The sequence below is a fragment of the Strix aluco genome, chromosome 2, assembly GCF_031877795.1.
Source record: "Strix aluco isolate bStrAlu1 chromosome 2, bStrAlu1.hap1, whole genome shotgun sequence".
Taxonomy (NCBI): domain Eukaryota; kingdom Metazoa; phylum Chordata; class Aves; order Strigiformes; family Strigidae; genus Strix; species Strix aluco.
In genome coordinates this window covers 7711913-7730296 of record NC_133932.1, presented here as the reverse complement: position 1 = coordinate 7730296, position 18384 = coordinate 7711913, and the positions used below count along the sequence as shown (strand labels likewise).

Here is an 18384-nt window from a genome sequence, read left to right as displayed (position 1 = left end):
ATGTCAGTGTTGCCTATAGAGTATTGGAGAATTGTTTCCTCTAGTCTTCATACATAGTAAAAGGAGCAGACAGGAAAGCCACTACAATTCCCAGTATTAGAGATTTACTAGAGTGATAAGACTTGGATTTCATTGTAGCATCATTCCTAGGTATCAAAGATAGTTTAGCTTGCTGCATTATATTCATTTGTTTCTGACTACAAGGCCTGAGTTTGCCCATCTGCTTAATGTTTGCCCAAAAACTGGTTGCATGAGTTTAACTGCATTGTATATACATGTAATACAGATTAGGTAATGGAGTCTCCATCCTTGGAAGTTTTGAAGACTTGGCTAGACACAGCTGGCCTAATCTGGTGGTGGTAGCAGTGCTGGGCAGGGCTGCAGGTTGGACTAGATGATTATTAGAAATCTTTTCCAGCTTGCAGTTACGTGATTCTGTAGTCAATGGTCCTTGTAAACAAAGCGCTGTGATGACACACTTTCAGGAAACATGGTCTTAAAATTCTCCTCAGAAAAAGTCTTTGAGGCCTTGTTCTTTACACATTCAAGCTTGTTAATTTCATTTTTTGAGTGAAAGGGTAGAGGCAGACAGAAAGTATGAGACACATCACACAGTTACAGGGAACTCTGTAGTTAAACCTGGTTTTCCTTGGTTGTAGAGAGTACAAGTTGGGTAAGGGTCTCCATAGAGGCACCCATTCTTTCACAGAATCATCAAGGTTGGAAAAGACCTTGCAGATCATCTAGTCCAACAATTAACCTCACACTGACCGTTCTCAACTCCACCAGATCCCTCAGTGCTATGTCAACCCGAAGCTATGTCTGAAGGTGGGAGAGAATTGTCATGGAACTTGATGTTCACAACAGACTGAAAATGGTGGTGGTCATATGCTTTCACTGATCTTTAACTTTTGTGTACTTCTTTTCTCCGCAGGCCTGGACAAGATTGAATTCCTGCAGAGCCATGAGAATCAAGAGATTTATCAGAAGGCCTTTGATCTGATTGAGCACTACTTTGGAACAGAGGATGAAGACAGCAGCATTGCCCCACAGGTGGACCTCAACCAGCAACAGTACATCTTCCAGCAGTGCGAGGCTCCCATGGAAGGCTTCCAGCTCTGAGGTGCCCCTGTGCTGTGTGCTCCTCTACCTTAGCCGATCCTGTTGTCGAGCCACAAGCCACCCGTGGAGTGATTCTCTCAATGTTTTCCATAACCCTGTTTGCGCTCATTTGCTTGCCTTGTGCACATGCTCTTACATACGTCTGGAAAACTTTTGGCTCTCTGTGGCAGGATGCCCCCTCCTTGGCAAGGGGTCACCAGAATCACCCTTTTCCTCTAGATTCTGAACCTCTCCACTGTCATCTTCATGGAGTTGAGGCACCTTTCTATACTTTGAGATATTCCCTGCTCCTATTACAGGAAAATAATCCCTCCTCCACTAGCCCTCACACTCCTGGCATCCAAGATATGGCTGCCTTTCTCTTGTATTTGCTGCAGTGTGTGCCTGCAGTCCAGGGAGACATTCAGACTTTCTGAGAACATAGCTGAATTCATTCCCCATATTCTTCCCTGGATGCCTCTTTGGATGGCTGTGTGAGATGCGTTAAATCTTCACATGCGATAGATCTACTTTGCTGTATGTGCCAGCTGGGGTTATTGGCATATAGAACATGTTAAAAATAATGGAGTAAGTTCTCTATCCCCTGCAACAACAGGCTGCAATGGACGTGTTTTCTGGTTCTTAAGAATACTGAACACATCTGGCCCCATCCCTTCTGAACACTGAGCTCCCAAGCTGGATTGCAGACCACTGTGGAGATTTGTATACCCTTCCCAGTCTTTCCTCTCCATGCACAAAAAAAGAGCCTGTGAATAGGTCACTCTTACCACCTCCTCAGAAATGACTTTCCAAACGGGCTTCTAGAACTGAGAAGCTTCCCCCACTTCTGCTTGCCAGCACAGTTTGATGCAGCTGGGCCTTCCTTAAAAATTGAGCCCTTTCTGACTTCATGCTCCAGAGTCTGGTCCTCGGTATTATAGTTAACGGCTGAAAAATTCCTGTCTGCCTCTTTACATTTTTACACAGTGTGACTTGAACAGATTTACCTTCTGAAAAATTACCTTCTGAATACAGAAATCTTAATTTGTAAAACTTAGCACAAGGAGCATTAGATCTCCTTTTCATTTTCACAAGACAGGAGCTTCCTGCCAGCTCACCTGAAAATAAGAGTCCTCCTGGTCAAGCCCCTTATTTAACTACTAAAATGACACTACATTCAGAGGATAGTAATATGACGCCCGGATCTGCCTAGCCCTTTCATTTAATTTTTTCCTATTTTGCTGTTTACGGGACTTCAGGTGAATTAGCATGGAACGCATGGTTCCTACAGGTGACATCTCTAAGGCATCGCTGACTGCATGACAGCTGTCACCCGCAGCTGCAGACTGCCCTTCTGCTAGCAGCATGTTCTTGGCTCCGCAACCCGCTTGGATCACAGACATCTGATGCGAAGGCCAGCCACTCCTCACCGAGTTCAGCTGACACGGACGCCAAACTCTTCACACAACTGGGGAGATGCCACGGGATTGAAAGTGGCGGTTCCATTTCTGTAAATGCAATGGATTCCCCCCTGCATCGGGCTATGTTCTTTCAAGCTGTTTTGGACGCTTGGAACACGCATTTGTCCAATGTAAACATTTCAAAATTGCCACCAACAACTGCAGCGTCGTGTACCTGTGGTAAATGTTAGTGGCAGAACTGTCTGCAAGATCCTCCTCGTGACTCCTCTCAGTGACAAGCCACTGCAAAAGTAAAAACAGCCCATTGAATACAGAATAATAAAAATATAGAAATCACTTGTCAAACTGCTGAAAGAAGCTAGGCAAAGGCCTGAACATCAGCTCTGTGTGACCATTATTTAAATACAGTCTTCAGTTCTGTCTGTGCTTCAGGATGGAGACTCTGACCTGTGTGGCCACTGCAGAAGCCACCTGCTGCCTCCCTAGCTAAGCCAGTTGGCCTCCACCTTCCCTCTCCCAGTTATTTTCTCTAGTGCTGCTTTGTGCTGAAGGAACATTTAGTTTACTGCACTTGATCTGTAAATGGACTTCGATTCTTTGTAATTTTAGGGGGTTAAATTTGGTGGTTAATTTAAAAAAAAAAAGCAAAAAACCCCTCAATGTTGCCTTTACATCACATAAAAATAACTGTGTTTCTCTTTTCTTGAAGGGTGATAGAAGCACTGATTAGTAGCAAAATCTTGTTTTAGCTTTTGGATTTTTTTGTGCTGGATTTTTTTACGTGTAAATTTCCAATAACATGTCATTTCTATAAGATTTGTTTAAAATCATGTACCTCTTATTGGATGGTATAAAAATGCTACATATTTTGTAAACAAATCTGAGCAAAGTGTGTGTGCATATATTCTGTATATTCATATATGTATATTCTGTGTATATATACACTAGTGTGTATATATACATATATACACACACACGTATATACATACACACGTGCATATGTGTGTATATATATACATATCTATATATCTATATATCTATATATATATAAGTGTTTTCTCTTCCAGGCTAGTGAAAACAATGTGGTGCATTGGCGTTTCCCTCCCCTGCCCCCCAAGAAAATAATGACAATTGCCTCTAAATGAGTGAATTAAAAAAGAGTCCATTTAAGCTGAATGGTGTGCCTTCCTGTGTAAGGAGCCTGGCCAGTGTTTGTTACTTTTGCCGTGGATGTGTGAATTCAGAGCAGATAAGTATAAATCTTTAAGCTTGGTATGTTTGTTTGAAGTGACAGGCCTGGTTGACACAGGTAATGTTGTTGTCATATATACTTAGACTGTGTAAGGCATTTGACTGGTACTGCGTAATATTTTGACTGAAAACTAAAACAATACAAAAATCAACATGGCACACATTAAATGGATTAAAATGTGGCTAAGTCATAGGTCTCAATTTAATTTTAAATGGCGCTTAATTGAGTGTATTTCCATCAGGATCTTCCAGCCACCAGTTCCTGGCCTTGCTTTACTCAGCCTTGTTAATAGGCTGAAAAGAAACAAAACCTACTTCTAACAAAGGCTGCAAATTATGAGTACGGAAGGGAGATCAGACTTGTGAATTACGAAAAGAACAGCTCACTGATACAGACTGATCAGAATTACTTTGTAAGCCAAGGGCAAGTAAAATATTTGCATTTTAATAGAGCCAAATGTGTAGTGTAACGTTACCCGTCTAATAAATAACATTCAGGCCACAGGTGAAGGACTCTGTTTTGGAGGAAAAGTGCCGTTGAAAGATTATGAGGATTGTTACACATTATCGCTTGAACACTGCTTCCTAACATGATTCTGTGTGTAATGCTCACAGGTACAAAAAGAAATCTTTAGTATAAATGGAGAATTTATATTAACTTTATATTTGGCATTGGTGAAACAGTTTTTTACAGGAACACTCTCAGTGTTGCTATCAGCGGTTAAAGGATGCAAAAAAAATTGGAAACAGCAAGAACTGTAAAAAGGTTGTAAGTTCCATTCCGATGAGAAACGAGGCACTTTTTTAGACTGACATGAGAGTAACAAGGGTTATGTCCTGTGCTAGAAACATTGAAACCAGTATTCTCTGCTTTCCTGAAGGATGTGCTGCTGCTCAGACAGGACCTATCTCAGGGAACGCCTCTAGCTTCCACTTCTGTGAAGGTCACACTGTGTTTTGAATAATCAGTTCTTGTTTTGTGTGTAAGTAGGAGGCAGCGTGGTCTCATGTGTAGAGGATAGGCCAGGGAGCTGTTGGAGTTCTTGGGTTCTCTTAGCTCTGCCATGCAGTGAGTAGTGCCAGAAAAGTGATCTCACTTATTTTCTTCTTCCCTTATCCTAAAAATTGAGATGAACACATTTGTTTCTGTCTGCTTGTGGAGATTCAATCTAAGCACCTTGCAAAAGCCCCACAGGCTGCTAAGGTGAAGAGATTGAGGAGTGGCTGAGGGAACTGGGGAGGTTTAGTCTGGAGGAGGCTGAGGGGAGACCTCATTGCCCTCTACAACTCCCTGAAAGGAGGGTGCAGAGAGGGGGGATGAGTCTCTTGAACCAAGGAACAAGCGCCAGGACAAGAGGGAATGGCCTCAAGCTGCACCAGGGCAGGGTCAGACTGGCTCTTAGGAAGTATTTCTTTGCAGAAGGGGTTGTTGGGCGTTGGAATGGGCTGCCCAGGGCAGGGGTGGAGTCCCCATCCCTGGAGGGGTTGAAGAGTCGGGTTGACCCAGCGCTGAGGGATCTGGTGGAGTTGAGAACGGTCAGTGTGAGGTTAATGGTTGGACTGGATGATCTTCAGGGTCTTTTCCAACCTCGATGATTCTGTGATTAGTGAGAACCAGGAATCTCGTGAGTTCTTATTACCGCGTCAGTAACGAGGTGGAACTATGACACTCAGGTTTTAACAGTGTCTAATTTTAAACTGGGTGTTAGAGAAAAGAAGATGCAGGACTGCCCGGAGTTGCTATCCAGCAGTCCTGTCCACAGACTTATAATGCTTTTTAAGTTGCGTATTTGCTGGGGCGGTGAACAGGGGCTATTGTTCTTTCTGTCGGTAAAGTTCCCAGTGGAACGTGGCAGGCAGAGCCACTCTCTTGGATTCAGGAGGATACAACAGATGATGGGGCAGAAGCTTATTGAGAGCTCAGTAACTAAGCTAGGACCGGTGCTTGGGACTCCTTGGAAGACACCACACACGCAAACAATCATTTGAGGCAACTGCTGCTTAGAGACTTCGGCCTATTCTTAAATTCCTCTGTTGGTTCCTTGATGCGAACCAAGTACTGGTGGTCAAAGTCCCTTCACTTGATCTTAAAGGAAGGGAGGAAGGCAGTGACCCCGGAAAACCTCCGTGTTCTTGAACCTGCGTTTCTTTTAACTGTCGGCACTGAGGCTGTTGAAGAACCAGATTGCACCACCTGGTCCTACATGTGACAGTGCTCCCGGTAATACACCTCTCTGCTTCTCCCAGGATTTCCAGAACAGCTGGCTTACCTCTGGGCAGTTTGCCTCTCTGGGCCAGCTTTAGTATGATTTCTTTGCTTCTGAATCTTAGCAGAAAAATAGACAAACCTCTTTGTGTACTGCTATGGCCACGTCCGTAGGGATCCTGCATGCTCTTTGGAGGCACTGTTCGAATTGTTGGATTGACCGTTGCATTAGGAGCTTTCAGTTGCCTCTGTAACAGGTACAGTGATATGGCGTATGGTATAGGATAGATAATCTGACTTTTTTGAATAAACATGAATGCTATTGCAGACCAAAGGAGAGAAAGAAAATTAAATACTGGTTAAGGGCTTATTATGTTCCTCTCCATCAGGCACTGTTAAAAGTCTGTAGGCTAAAGCTGTGAGCTCATTAGGTGATCCGAGGTGTATTAAGAAGTTCCAGTCAGCTAGATTGGCTGCTTAGGCCAGAAACGTGTGCTGGTTTTTTAACCATTGTCTGTGTTTAGAAGTGCTTTTTTGGAAGCCATCACACTAGGAAAGAGGTGGTTTCTTTTGTTGCCTCCCTGAGAAAGGTTTACGTCATTTTTCTAGGACCCAACTACTTGCAAAGAAAATACTGCAGTGGTTGGGAGTGAGCTGGAGACAGCACAAAGCCCAGTGGCTCAGGCTTTTATTTGAGACTCTGGAGCCTACGTGGAAGCTGAAAGAAAACACAGGGTGTGCAGCAATGCAGTTTTTATGGGAGATACTGAAATGGTGGCGATATCAGAGTGACAGAGGAAAGGATATGTGATTTCTACATGGAGCTTTTGTCAAATCACTGAACCAGAGTTCAATTTTTCAGTTAATGGCATAAGGCTTATAGAAATTTAAGTAAAATGAAAAACTGGCGACCGTTGCTGCTCTGAGGTTTTGCTTTCTAAGTGATATTTTACATGTTTTTATTTGAAAGACTTTACCAGCTGCATGAGTCTGTATAGTTTTATTTACAAAACTAGATGAGGTACCTCCCAGTTCCATGAACAGAGTGCACTCAGAGGCGCTTATTGAAAGGGGGATACTTTTGAGATGCGTGGTTTTAAGCTCTGCAGTCACCAAGCATAAATCACATCACAAGTTTCTCTTCATGGTAACCTGAAGTAGTTTGAACAGTCTCCTTTTTGTTCTCATTAAATACATACATGAGCGCAGGCACACAACCTGGGAAGATTTTTTTTTTGGTTCCCACCTGTGCGCCTACTGGTGTGGCAAAGAACCAGAGCTGGCACAGAAGATCCGTTCACATACCTGCGGTGGAATTAAGTGTGACTTGCATTCAGCACTAAATGAGTGGACACATCTGTGGTAGCCTGCTCTGCTTAACTGACGGCATACTTGCAATGATTACAGAGACAGACAGAAGGCCAATGGTATCCTGGCTTGTATCAGCACTAGCGTGGCCAGCAGGGACAGGGAAGGGATCTTACCCCTGTACTTGGCACTGGTGAGGCCGCACCTCGATTACTGGGTCCAGTTTTGGGCCCCTCACTACAAAAAGGACATTGAATGACTCGAGCGTGTCCAGAGAAGGGCAACGGAGCTGGTGCAGGGTCTGGAGCACAGGTCTGATAGGGAGCGGCTGAGGGAACTGGGGGGGTTTAGTCTGGAGAAGAGGAGGCTGAGGGGAGACCTCATGGCCCTCTACAACTCCCTGAAAGGAGGGTGCAGAGAGGGGGGTTGAGTCTCTTGAACCAAGTAACAAGCAATAGAACAAGAGGGAATGGCCTCAAGCTGCGCCAGGGCAGGGTCAGACTGGCTCTTAAGAAGTATTTCTTTCCAGAAGGGGTTGTTGGGCGTTGGAATGGGCTGCCCAGGGCAGGGGGGGAGTCCCCATCCCTGGAGGGGTTGAAGAGTTGGGTTGACCCAGCGCTGAGGGATCTGGTGGAGTTGAGAACGGTCAGTGTGAGGTTAATGGTTGGACTGGATGATCTTCAGGGTCTTTTCCAACCTCGATGAATCTGTGACTGATGACAGATGTGGCATCACCTGAAGGCTGCAACTTCTGTGGTGGAATGACTGCACAGCTTGTTTGATTGGTTAGATCTTGTCAATAGTGGTACCCAGAAATACAATTCATAGAAAGATGGACTGCAGCAGCTATTTTCTAGCTCTTAAAGCACAAAGTGCTAGAGAGGACTGCACTACATACCTTACTGCTTCTCTTTTCCAGGTATAAAGACAAGATTTACCCTGCACTTTGGTAGGGCTTTTAACTTATTCAGCAATAGGACTAATTTTTAGTAGTACAACAAAAATAATCAGGAAAGTTTCAAGAAAAATAATCTGCCTCCCAGTATCAGAAGTTCATAAACTAAATCTTGACTAAATCTGGAGTCCCCAGGGCCAGTTAGCAGGCAGCCCTGTGAAAGAACAGAGTTTTGAGCAGTCCTGACAGTTCCAGTCTGCATTTCCTTCTAAATGAACTGAAAGGAGGAAAAATACTGTCTCCAGTTGCTGCAAGCTGTTCAGTGTGAACAGTAAGTGACTCCTCTGGGATGAATGCCAGAAATAGGACTGTTGGGAGTTGTTCTTTGCAGGTATTACTGAGTCTGCTGCTTTTAAAACTTGAGGTGGATGATCTTTAAGTGGGCTTGTATCATGAAAGCACAGATGACGACTTAAAGGGGGGAAAATGCAAATAAATCTAAAAGGCTTGGAAAAAAGAACTCTGCAGCAGAGAGCAGAAATGCCTGATTGACTTTCTCATACTCATGTGCTTCTAAATAGTAAATCTGATAGCAGAGGTTGAAGCTGTTGCTCAGTATTCCTCAAAATAGTCATCTCTGTTCCCTTACCTTGGACATTTGCTCATCAGAGCCAGCTCTGGTGTAAAAACCGTAGATTGTCATTTGCAACACACTGGTGCTTAGGAACGACACTTCACTGTCTACCTCCCTCCTCTTTTCATTAAAGGGCAGTTCTTCACCAAAAGTGATTCTTCACTTACACAAATGCAGCCAGAATATACTGGACCTAGAACAGGTAAGCAGATTTTTCTAATAACTGATCATTTTAGTGATGTTAATGCAGGTCATACAATTATTCTTGACCCAAGGGCTCCCTATAGAATTGTCTTGCACAAAGAGGAACATATGGAATATCTGAAGCCAGTATATCCCCAGTAACAATATAGACTACATACAGCACCATTCTTACTGGAGGGGCCTTGAAGGAACCCCAGATAGTCAGTGCTAGCAGATGACTGCCCAGTGAAGGTGTTTTGTTGGTGCAAGTATGGATGTACAAGCAGAAACCTAACGGGCTGTCCTTTTGTGTCCCAGTTGTCTTCTTGTAAGTAAGAGCGTAAGAGTTCCTAAAGGAGATTGGTATGAAGAATTCAGGTCCAGCTCCTGCGGTCTTTTAAAAGATGCCTAGTCTAGTGCATGGCACATGTGGGAAACAACTCTTCTGTTTATTAGTTTGCTCACTTGTCCTGTTCTGCTAACCCTGAAGAGGAGAGTTTGGCAGAAAGGGGAGGTTGTTAGGAAAAGAAAATAGGTATTTCTGGTTTTATTGATTACAAGATCCTGTATTCATTCTCGAACATGAGAGTACAGAACTAACATACAGGACAGATGTAACTATATCCTCCTTCCAGTGCTTGAAAAGGACTCAGGTTTTCTTCCCCCGTCCTTGGTCTCTTCATGTCCTCCTCTAAGGTTTAGCAGATGTGCTCCGAGTAGCTTCCTCCCTCCATTGAGCTTTCTTCTCCAAGTTCATGCTTGTGAGAGATTCATGCCTTTTCACAGCCTACAACATAGTGACAAAGCAAGAGCAGTAATTGTCACCTAAAGGACCACAGAGATGAAACTTGAATCAATAGCTTACAAAATACCTGGCCTGTCCTTACCAAGGCACAGTTCTGTCAACTTTAATGCCAGGAAGAGAGAGAGTGTTAAAACATCCAGAGACAATTTTGGCTTAAAACTCATTGCTTCTCTGGGAATAAATTAAACCTTTTTGTTAAGGCACTAGGAGATACATTCTGTGCTTCTGGTCAGCGTTTAATACTGGTCATTAATCTGGTCATTAATTTAATTGTCAGTGTTTGATCTCTTCTGCTAAAGTCAGGGAAAAACCTTTCCACTGTTTTGCTCCAGAGTGCTGCATCCTTTTCATTTTGATAGGCAAATGCTGACAGAAACGTCACTTGACACTTCAACAGTTCACAGTGCTGGGGTTGAGACCCTGTTACTAGTTTTAAGGTTTCTCTGGACACTTAGTGGTCTATAGAAACAAGATCTGAACATTAATGTCATCAGAAGAACTGCTTCAGAGAAAGGCAGCATACAAATAAGTTTCTGCCCATATAGATGCTTTAAGCTGAGGGTTTTCTGCTTCCAGTCATGCTTAGAAGAATGTAGTGGACTCTTTTTCTGTTACCACTGTGCTTTTTATCCAAAGTAACATGACAGTCTGCACAGATTATATTCACATTCCTTGATTTTAAGAGTAATGCTGCTGAGAGGTTTTAGCTTGGCTTCAGTACGCACAAAGCGCTCCTTGCTTCTTTATAGAAATACCTCAAGGTTAATAGTTCACCAACTGTGTTAAAAAACACATAAAATTAAAGCATGACTAACCATTGCTGCACTTGGAATCTTAACTTTACGCTTACTCTCTTCATATGATGCAAATTAAATCGTAGACCTAATTCTGCCATGTGCTGAACTTCTTCGGCGTCTTGCCAAATTCTACACCAGTGAAGGATGTTCAGCACCTCAGGACGTGGGAGCTTTTCTCCGAAAGTTTTTCAATTCAACAAATGATAATTTGGGGAAACTCGTTCCATCCACACTCAAGAAAGACTATTTTCTAACGCAAAGGGCACAGAATTATTACTGACCATCGCGTCACTGTTTAAAAAGACTTTTAAGAATTACCAAGTCTGTCTGTGGAGAAACATACTCATTTGCTATTTCCATTATATTGATTCTAGAGTGTTGCAGTGTGTAGAGAGGCATTTGTAGTAGGGCCCAAGGAGCATTTACCTGCCTACCAGATCCTCACAACAGAAGGTGCTCTTTCCTTTTGAACTCTGGCAGCCCGTCAGCAAAATTAAGGGGTTAAACCAACATAAGCTAAAATTCAGTATTGCACTGAGAAAAGAAGTTTTCTTTTTTCCTTTTAAGGGAAGTGTATGCTGTCTAACAGTGCCATCACCCTTTTCTGACTTGGGAATTAATCAATGAGGGTCACTTCTGGGAGGACTTATTTTTAATTTCTGCTCAGTGATAAAATGAAAAAAGACCCCAGCCCACAAACCCAAACAAAACAATACTAAAAATCCACAGGAGGGACTGAGAAGTTTATGTGAAGACTGATTTGCACTCGCCAGCCAAAAATCTGCACTTACCTGCTTCCCTTTAATCACCATGACTATGCATCCCACTATTGTCAAGACAATCATTACGTAGCTGAACTTCACACGCAGTGTGGTCTTTGCTGCTCTGATTGTTTCAATCCTCAAGAAATAATAATAAAAGAACAGACTCATTATCAGACACCCAAATAAATCATCTGGCTAATTGTTTAATTTCTCCTAGCGTGCTATCTATACAGTTTCATACAATGCTAATGGTACTTGGCTCTTTTCACAAAAAGATTCTACAAGAATGGGAAAGGCTGATCCCCAGCTACCTTGGGAGATACTTGGTCACAAATGCGTTCCTCTCGCAGTTGGAAAAAAACCCAATATTTTTAACTTTGGGTATTGAATTGTTAAGAGACCATAGTGCCTTTCCAGACCACCTGACTGCAATGCAGAGGAGGAAGGCTGCACTATTTAAGTACGTATGTTCACTATGGAGAGGACAGGAAGAAGAGAGGGATAGTTTTACTAATATGATGTTTTTCTTCATGTCAGCTCCCTCTGTGCTCACTACCACCTTCCAATATCTGCAAAGCCAGGGAACACTCCATCCATATTAGAACTGTGGTGTAGTTAACATTGTAAAACATGCATTTTCCCTCAGTGGCAAAGCATGGTAAAAACCATTTGTCAGCAGGAATAAAATACATAACAGTTGGAGTTTCTTGGGTGGAAGGAAGCATTATCACAGCTTAGCAATTCTTTCTGCCTGAACTTTAGAATAGTTTCATTTATGATGCAGTCTATTTTCCAGCAAGAACGCTTCCTCTACTACAGGATTTGATAGTGCTACAGATTACACGCTGGCTGCTGAAGGTAATACTGCTCAGAAATTCTGAATAGGACTTGGTAAAAGAGCAGTGGTTACCACTTCCCTCCTGCTAGAGTAAATAGTCTTCAAGTAATCTGTTTTCCTAAGAAACTCAGGAGGCATGGAGGGTTGTAAGCTTTCCAACATCAGCTTTGGACAGAGGACTCCTTTAAATTTTTATTTTTTTTTTATTTTAGGGGGCTTATCTAGCCACACCAGTAGCTATACTACTCCTTTGGGAAACCTGTTGCCTAGTCTACTGTTACCTTTTAAAAACCAGAAGTCTTCCACAAGAAGACTATCAGTTACTAAAGCATTCCAGCTGTACATGGGATGAGTTAAAACAAAAAAAATCATGTTAGGTCATCTGAAAATTATCATTGTATCCAAATGACATCTCAGTTGCAGTTAAAGTTCATATTAGAGATACCAATGCAAGAAGGGCCAATGAAGCATAATGCTTTTAGATGTGCTTTCCACAATAACCCTATATATTTAACTCCCCTTGCAGAATTTAGAGCAGTTGACTCCCTTCTCAAGGATGTCTTAACATTTCTCACTGATTAAACTTGGCACATTACAAAGTTACAAATGACTAGAAAAGCATCAACATTATGGGATGAAAGAATAAATGCATCAAACTACATAATTAAACCTCAAAACTAACATGGGCAGTGGATTTAATGGAACTGGGAAATTATCACTGTACACAAATGTGAGTGAATATGGAATCTTCTGACATTTTCACCCTTATACTTGGAGGAAGAAAAGATACTGAAGGATCCATGATAGTTCAACAAGGTAAATTGCATGGGACCCAAGAACTGAAGAGAGTTTTGCTACTGTTTTTCAAGAGGAGGGCAAGTGATTTGATCACTGTTTCAGAATATCGATCAGAGTACAAGATTTCTGATCATAGGGAACACATCCATCTACCGTGAAACTAATAGCTACATTTAGCTTCCAGGTTAATTGTTTTTGCTAATAATCTGCAACGAACAACTTGGGTGCAGACTGCAATTAAGCTGAAATGCACAGAAATAAGATTTAAAAACTTTTAGGTATTTTTTGAAGTACCTTAGATGTGTTAGAATACACAAGAGGAAAAGGTAGTTACCTGAACACGGTTTGCATTTTAAATCAATTCAGTGGCTAAGATTAACGTTTGTTTAATAAATGAGTTACTTCTGATCACCACATCTTGCAAGATTATTGAGTTCTATCACAAGCCCTTACAACCCACTCTTAATTCAGCTCAGAACTGGAAAATGAGCTTTTGTGCTTTTATAGTTCTCAATTGTCTTCTCAGCTTTGAGTGAACTATTTGCCTAAATAAAAACAAGAATCCCCTATGCACTTGCAAAAATGGTCAGCTTTTATCAGAAGTCGGTTTGTCCTTTCAATAAACCATTGAAATGGCTTCAATCACTCCGCTGTTTTCTTAAAAACACTCATAACAAGTGTTTGATATGCAAAAATATATGAACTGACTATAGATTTTAATAATGTATGCCTTTATGTATTTCAAATGTATTTTTAAGAAAAACGATTCAATACAACATTGAAGAATTTGTTTTTACAATATTTATCCATTGAGATACATTTAGAAGAAACTCAAGATACACGGGTGGATTTTCAATTCCCATACAGTACATCCAAACAAATAAGAGTATCTTTTAGAAGGCAGCTACATAGTTTCTTTACCCAAGTAGTACAAGATTTACTCTATCTTTTTAATTTAAATAAATAAATATATCTAAAAGTATTACAAGCATGTTTTAAAAGATAACTATACTACCACCAGGAATGTTTTTTAAACTAATAATTGCCTGTTGTTGTTAAGTTTGATCTTCACCTTAGACAGGCAAGCTAGAACATCCAGTTTTATTTTCTACTTTTCACACAGGGCAAAGCACTGCCGTTTGCACTCCACCAGCAACAGGGAAATTTTGACTGTGTATTTCCACTGTCAGTTTAAATTCCAAGAGTAAAGAAAGTTGGCCCATGCCCTCTAGACATTCATTAATAGATATTTTTAAATGAGTTTCAGTTATTTTATACCTACATCATGAAAGTTTCACACAATGGGAGACTGACATATAAAGAAAAATGCTAGAAAATGCTTGCACTAACATTTGCAAAAAGCTTTTCTGATTGGGAGAGAAGAGTATAAACTTGTTTGTGATGTTTTTCTAATGAAACAACTTATAAATGCTAGTCATCCCTTCAGAAAAAAAGCCAAAGGGATATATTACCTCAGCAAAAGAGAATTGCTCAGGTCATCTCATCTACAAGACGATACACCAAACACAGCAGCGTTAAAAATTTTCAGCTGTGAAAACCAATTCCATTGAAGAAAAGTTATTCTGGACTTGCGTTCAAGTAACTTATTCCTGTGTAGACAATGTCTCTTTTACAGCTTCAAAACTGGCACTTACGAGACAGTCTCTGGTATATCTTCTGGTTTTTTGAAATGGCCTGCCCACAACAAAAACCTTTTCTCCCAGTCTGTAGGCTTGTGTCCAGGCACCCTCAAAGGAGACCGACCTAAAAAAAATCCAACAAAACGCACAAACAAAAACAAACAACCACCAAAAACAACAGTCAGAGAAGCTGAATTGCCACAGGTGTAATGCAACCAGTTAGGAAGAGCAATGCAGAATTTTAAGTGTGATTGCTAGAGTTGGTTAGGGAACAAAAAGTATATCACCGTCAGATTAACAAACCTGTAAATATTGATTAAACTGAGGCCAGGTAGGGAAAGCCAAAGCTTGCCCAAGACCTGTATATTTGTAGCTCTATAAATCTGCATAACCTGCTCCAGCATCTAAGCTTCCTAAGGTGCTATGATACAGTTTTCCTATTACATTTAAATTAGTTTAGAAAAAAATAAAAATCAAATGGAACTTCTACAAACAAGCCAATATGCTGCACCATTACATCACAAAATGTTAACTTTTCCAGGCAGTGTAAGATTTTATCTTATCTGGGGGTATAAACAAACAGATGACCATAGGCAAAGAGCAGACCCTCAGTTTTCAGCTCAGTCTTTCAAACTCCATATACAAAATATTGAGAATGTAATAGGGGAAGGTTTCCATACAAAGCATACCATGAAAATCTAGCAAACAAAGTGCAAAGATAGACAGCTTTTTTTTTTTTTTTTTTTTAAAAACAATGGGAGGTAACCTGTATGGATGTGTGCTGTCTCGTGAATTCATGAATTATCTAGGAAGTGGGGTGGATATACAGTTTGCTGACAACACTAAGTTATTCAAAAACAAAGAAGAGGGCTAAGCGCAAAGAGCCACAGGGCTTCAGAATCCTGAGTTAATGAGATGGCCAGTGAAACCCCACGTATATAAAGAGGAAGCAATTCCAGTTCACGTACAAATGACAGACTCTAACCTAACCATTACTGCTGAGGAGTAAGTCCTCAGGGTTTCATAGATTTTGGCAAAATGTTCAGTAATAGTCAGAAAGGGAAACAGCATTACTAGCAATGATTAGGAACACAGGCCAACACAAAAGCATTATTATGCTGTTGGATAAAACCGTGACTCCAGCATTTTGGAAAGCACGTGAAATACTGATCCCTCATCTCGGAAATAGTTGGAATAGAACGGGCACAGAGAAAATTGGTAAGGATGGCCACAGGTATAGAATGGCCACCATATAAGAAACAGTATCACTGATTGAGAGCCTTTGGCCTGGAAAAGCAGTAATTGAAGCTCCCCTCAGCACAACAGAGGACACCAGAATCAGAAGTGATATTGGGAGCGTGGGTTATAAGGAACAAGTCCTGCTTTGGAAAGGGTACTGAATAAAGGAACATCAGACTGAAAAAAAGAATGCATCAGGTTCAAAAACAAAGACAAGACTGTACTTGTTTTCTCACAGCACGGTTCAGCTGAGGAATTCCTTCTTGGAGAATGTGGATGCTAAAAATACATCCAGGCTCAAGAGACTGGGCAAATTTATGAAAGAAAAATCCAGTGAGGACTACTGAGCACAAAGATGCCACCGCTGGGACAGCAGTGTAGGGGAGAAACACTATGTTATGTTTGCCCTCTTCCTTAGATACTTGCAGTAGGTCACCATTCCTACTAGTCTTCACAGAAATGTAAGGGAACTCCTTTACTGGCCACTACTGGAGACACCGCGCTGTTAGGAGGAGCTTTGCTGTTACCCAGTACAGCTGCATGATGTTTTTAAGACAGAAGCATGCAAAATGCTTCACATTTGTATGCTCCTTTTATCTAGCATCGGTAGGCCATGACAGGAACTTATTACACAGTAAGCCTGATTAGAGCATCCTAACTGTCCCATATATAGTGAAACACTGTTTCATGGCCTGAGCTTTACCTGACCAACTCCACCTTCAAACATGAACCAACCCAACAATTCAGACTGACTCTCTTCTGCTGGGCACATTCAATTTTGTGAACAGCTGCAGCTGGTTGTACTATGAAAAACTGCAGACGTTATTTTAGCTCATCCGACATTCCTAGACATCGACAGTTTACTCTGGGGTTGAACAGTCAGTTCTAGAGCACAGCTGAAGAGCCTCAATGTAAGACTGCATGTCAGATAAGATACCAGTGACCTACTACAAAGCAAAAGCTGTGTTATTGTCACAAGAAGAAATACTGGCCCCTAGCTTTGTTAAAACCCAAGATTTTATTGCTAAATTTAATGCTGAGTTTTTCAGTATAAAGATGAGAATTCTCTCTCACAAAATCAGGGACATTAGCATCTACATCAGCCGAAAATTCCTGTTCAGATGATTGCAGCCTGCATATCTAAGTATTTTGTGGCATGAAACATAGCATGATCATTATCAAAAACTCTTACTTCTTGGCTGAAGTTGACCTTCTTCCTGGGGTTTAATACAAAGCCTTCTGCTTATCTTCGGATCCACTCCTTTAGTCATCCTCAGAATTGAGGGAATATTTCTTCCCAGCAGTTTAACAGCCCTATCTGGAAGAGAAAGCAGAGGATGCAACAGAGCCAAATCTAACACAGAATAGTGGAAAGTGAGAATACTAGCTTTTAAATGGAAGTGTTTGGGGCTTCTTAAACACAAGAAGAAAGAAAAACAATAGGTACAAATCTAATATTATCAAGAAACAACAGATTTAGTTGTAACAGAGCCTACCAAAGAAATTAAAGCTTATCTATAAGTTATGACTTGAGCTTGCCCGTTAACCTTATTGAGAAAAACAGGAATGCACGATTACAGCCTACAAGCAATTTTAAAAACACAATGCATGTGACAATTTCAAGGAACTTATCTATTTACATGCTTCAGATATACTTTGGACAGTGCTATTTCAAGGACCGCACACCATTATTCTACCAATCTTGCCACATCCCAAAAGCAAGTCACAGACTTGACAGAGTCAAGAAATAAGCCAAAAAAGCAGAATCTTGCCGTACGGAGATACCTACTGTTTAGTGTATTAGAAAAGGACAGGGCACCGTATATATGAAAACATACTCTCAAGAGCGAGCTTGTAACAGATCAATTAATATGATGAAAAAATTCCGAGGGAGCAAAAAACAACTTTGTAAGGTAAAAGGGCCCTTTTAGAAATATCAAGCGAGTTCTTTTTCTTCTTTATGCTGGCTGAAAAGGTCTCTCCTATGAGGAACTGTTGCCCTTTATTTTCTAGGCATAATGCATTCCAGCTCTGAAAAAGATAAATTTACATTTATAGGCGACCCCCCCACCGCAACGAAACCAAACCCTTTTCAAGGTCCTCAGAGAAGGCAAAAAAGGCAGAAATCTTTTTTTTTAAAAAAAAAAAAACCGCTAGGCCGCCTCGGGGTTGACAACGCCGCCTCGCCCACCGCCTTACTGGGGAGAGGGCGAACCGGCGGGCAGCCCGTGTCCCGGAGCCTCCCGGGGCTCGGGCCCGGCGCAGTCACTCACCGGCGCGGCCCCACATGGCGCAGCCTCACGCCCCGGCGGAACGCGCGGCCTCGGCCCGGCCCGGCGCCCCTCAATGTCACCGCTGGGCCGGCGCCGCGCTCCGCCCCGGGCCTGCGATTGGAGAGGAGCGGTGGAACTCGCGGACCCCGCACCTCGGCCGGCCCCGGCGCGCTGCGGCCCGGGCCCGCCTCTGAGGGGGCCGCCGGAGCCCGCCCCGCAGCTCCATCAAGG

The 18384-nt window shown here is 41.9% G+C and overlaps 3 protein-coding genes across 8 annotated transcripts in view; 2 read left to right on the top strand and 1 right to left on the bottom strand.

The window, feature by feature from the left end:
* The window catches only part of KPNA1 (karyopherin subunit alpha 1), a 54175-nt gene extending 50220 nt beyond the window's left edge, over positions 1-3955 (top strand). For 4 of the 5 annotated variants that reach the window (XM_074809571.1, XM_074809555.1, XM_074809563.1 and 1 more), the window contains one exon: positions 935-3955. In XM_074809571.1, the coding sequence (XP_074665672.1) occupies positions 935-1122 (188 nt within the window). In that variant the 3' untranslated portion in view covers positions 1123-3955. The remainder of the gene's footprint in view (positions 1-934) is intronic. The other variant, XM_074809545.1, reaches the window with a different exon arrangement.
* A 1180-nt stretch (positions 3956-5135) lies between these two features.
* The window catches only part of LOC141916827 (cystatin-B-like), a 63716-nt gene continuing 50467 nt past the window's right edge, over positions 5136-18384 (top strand). The window contains exon 1 of the mRNA XM_074809641.1: positions 5136-7599. Coding sequence (XP_074665742.1) covers positions 7543-7599 — 57 coding nt within the window. The 5' untranslated portion in view covers positions 5136-7542. The remainder of the gene's footprint in view (positions 7600-18384) is intronic.
* On the bottom strand, positions 9532-18332 carry FAM162A (family with sequence similarity 162 member A). 2 transcript variants are annotated; one of them, XM_074809587.1, is made up of 5 exons: positions 18154-18332; positions 17073-17198; positions 14657-14765; positions 11393-11501; positions 9532-9786 (listed from the first exon to the last, which is right to left on the bottom strand). In XM_074809587.1, the coding sequence occupies exons 1-5, from the start codon at positions 18167-18169 to the stop codon at positions 9691-9693; spliced, it is 456 nt and encodes a 151-aa protein (XP_074665688.1). In that variant the 5' UTR covers positions 18170-18332; the 3' UTR covers positions 9532-9690. The 2 variants fall into 2 exon arrangements, with proteins under 2 accessions (XP_074665688.1, XP_074665696.1); XM_074809595.1 differs by lacking the exon at positions 18154-18332 and adding an exon at positions 17670-17837.

Bases quoted from the DNA above. Each gene is read 5' to 3' on its own strand.
- FAM162A (XM_074809587.1), bottom strand. The intron at 14,766-17,072 runs GTAAGAGTTTTT...GATTTTTTTTAG, and splicing joins AGGTCAACTTCAGCCAAGAA to GTCGGTCTCCTTTGAGGGTG. The intron at 11,502-14,656 runs GTAAGTGCCAGT...TTATTTCTTGAG, and splicing joins GATATACCAGAGACTGTCTC to GATTGAAACAATCAGAGCAG.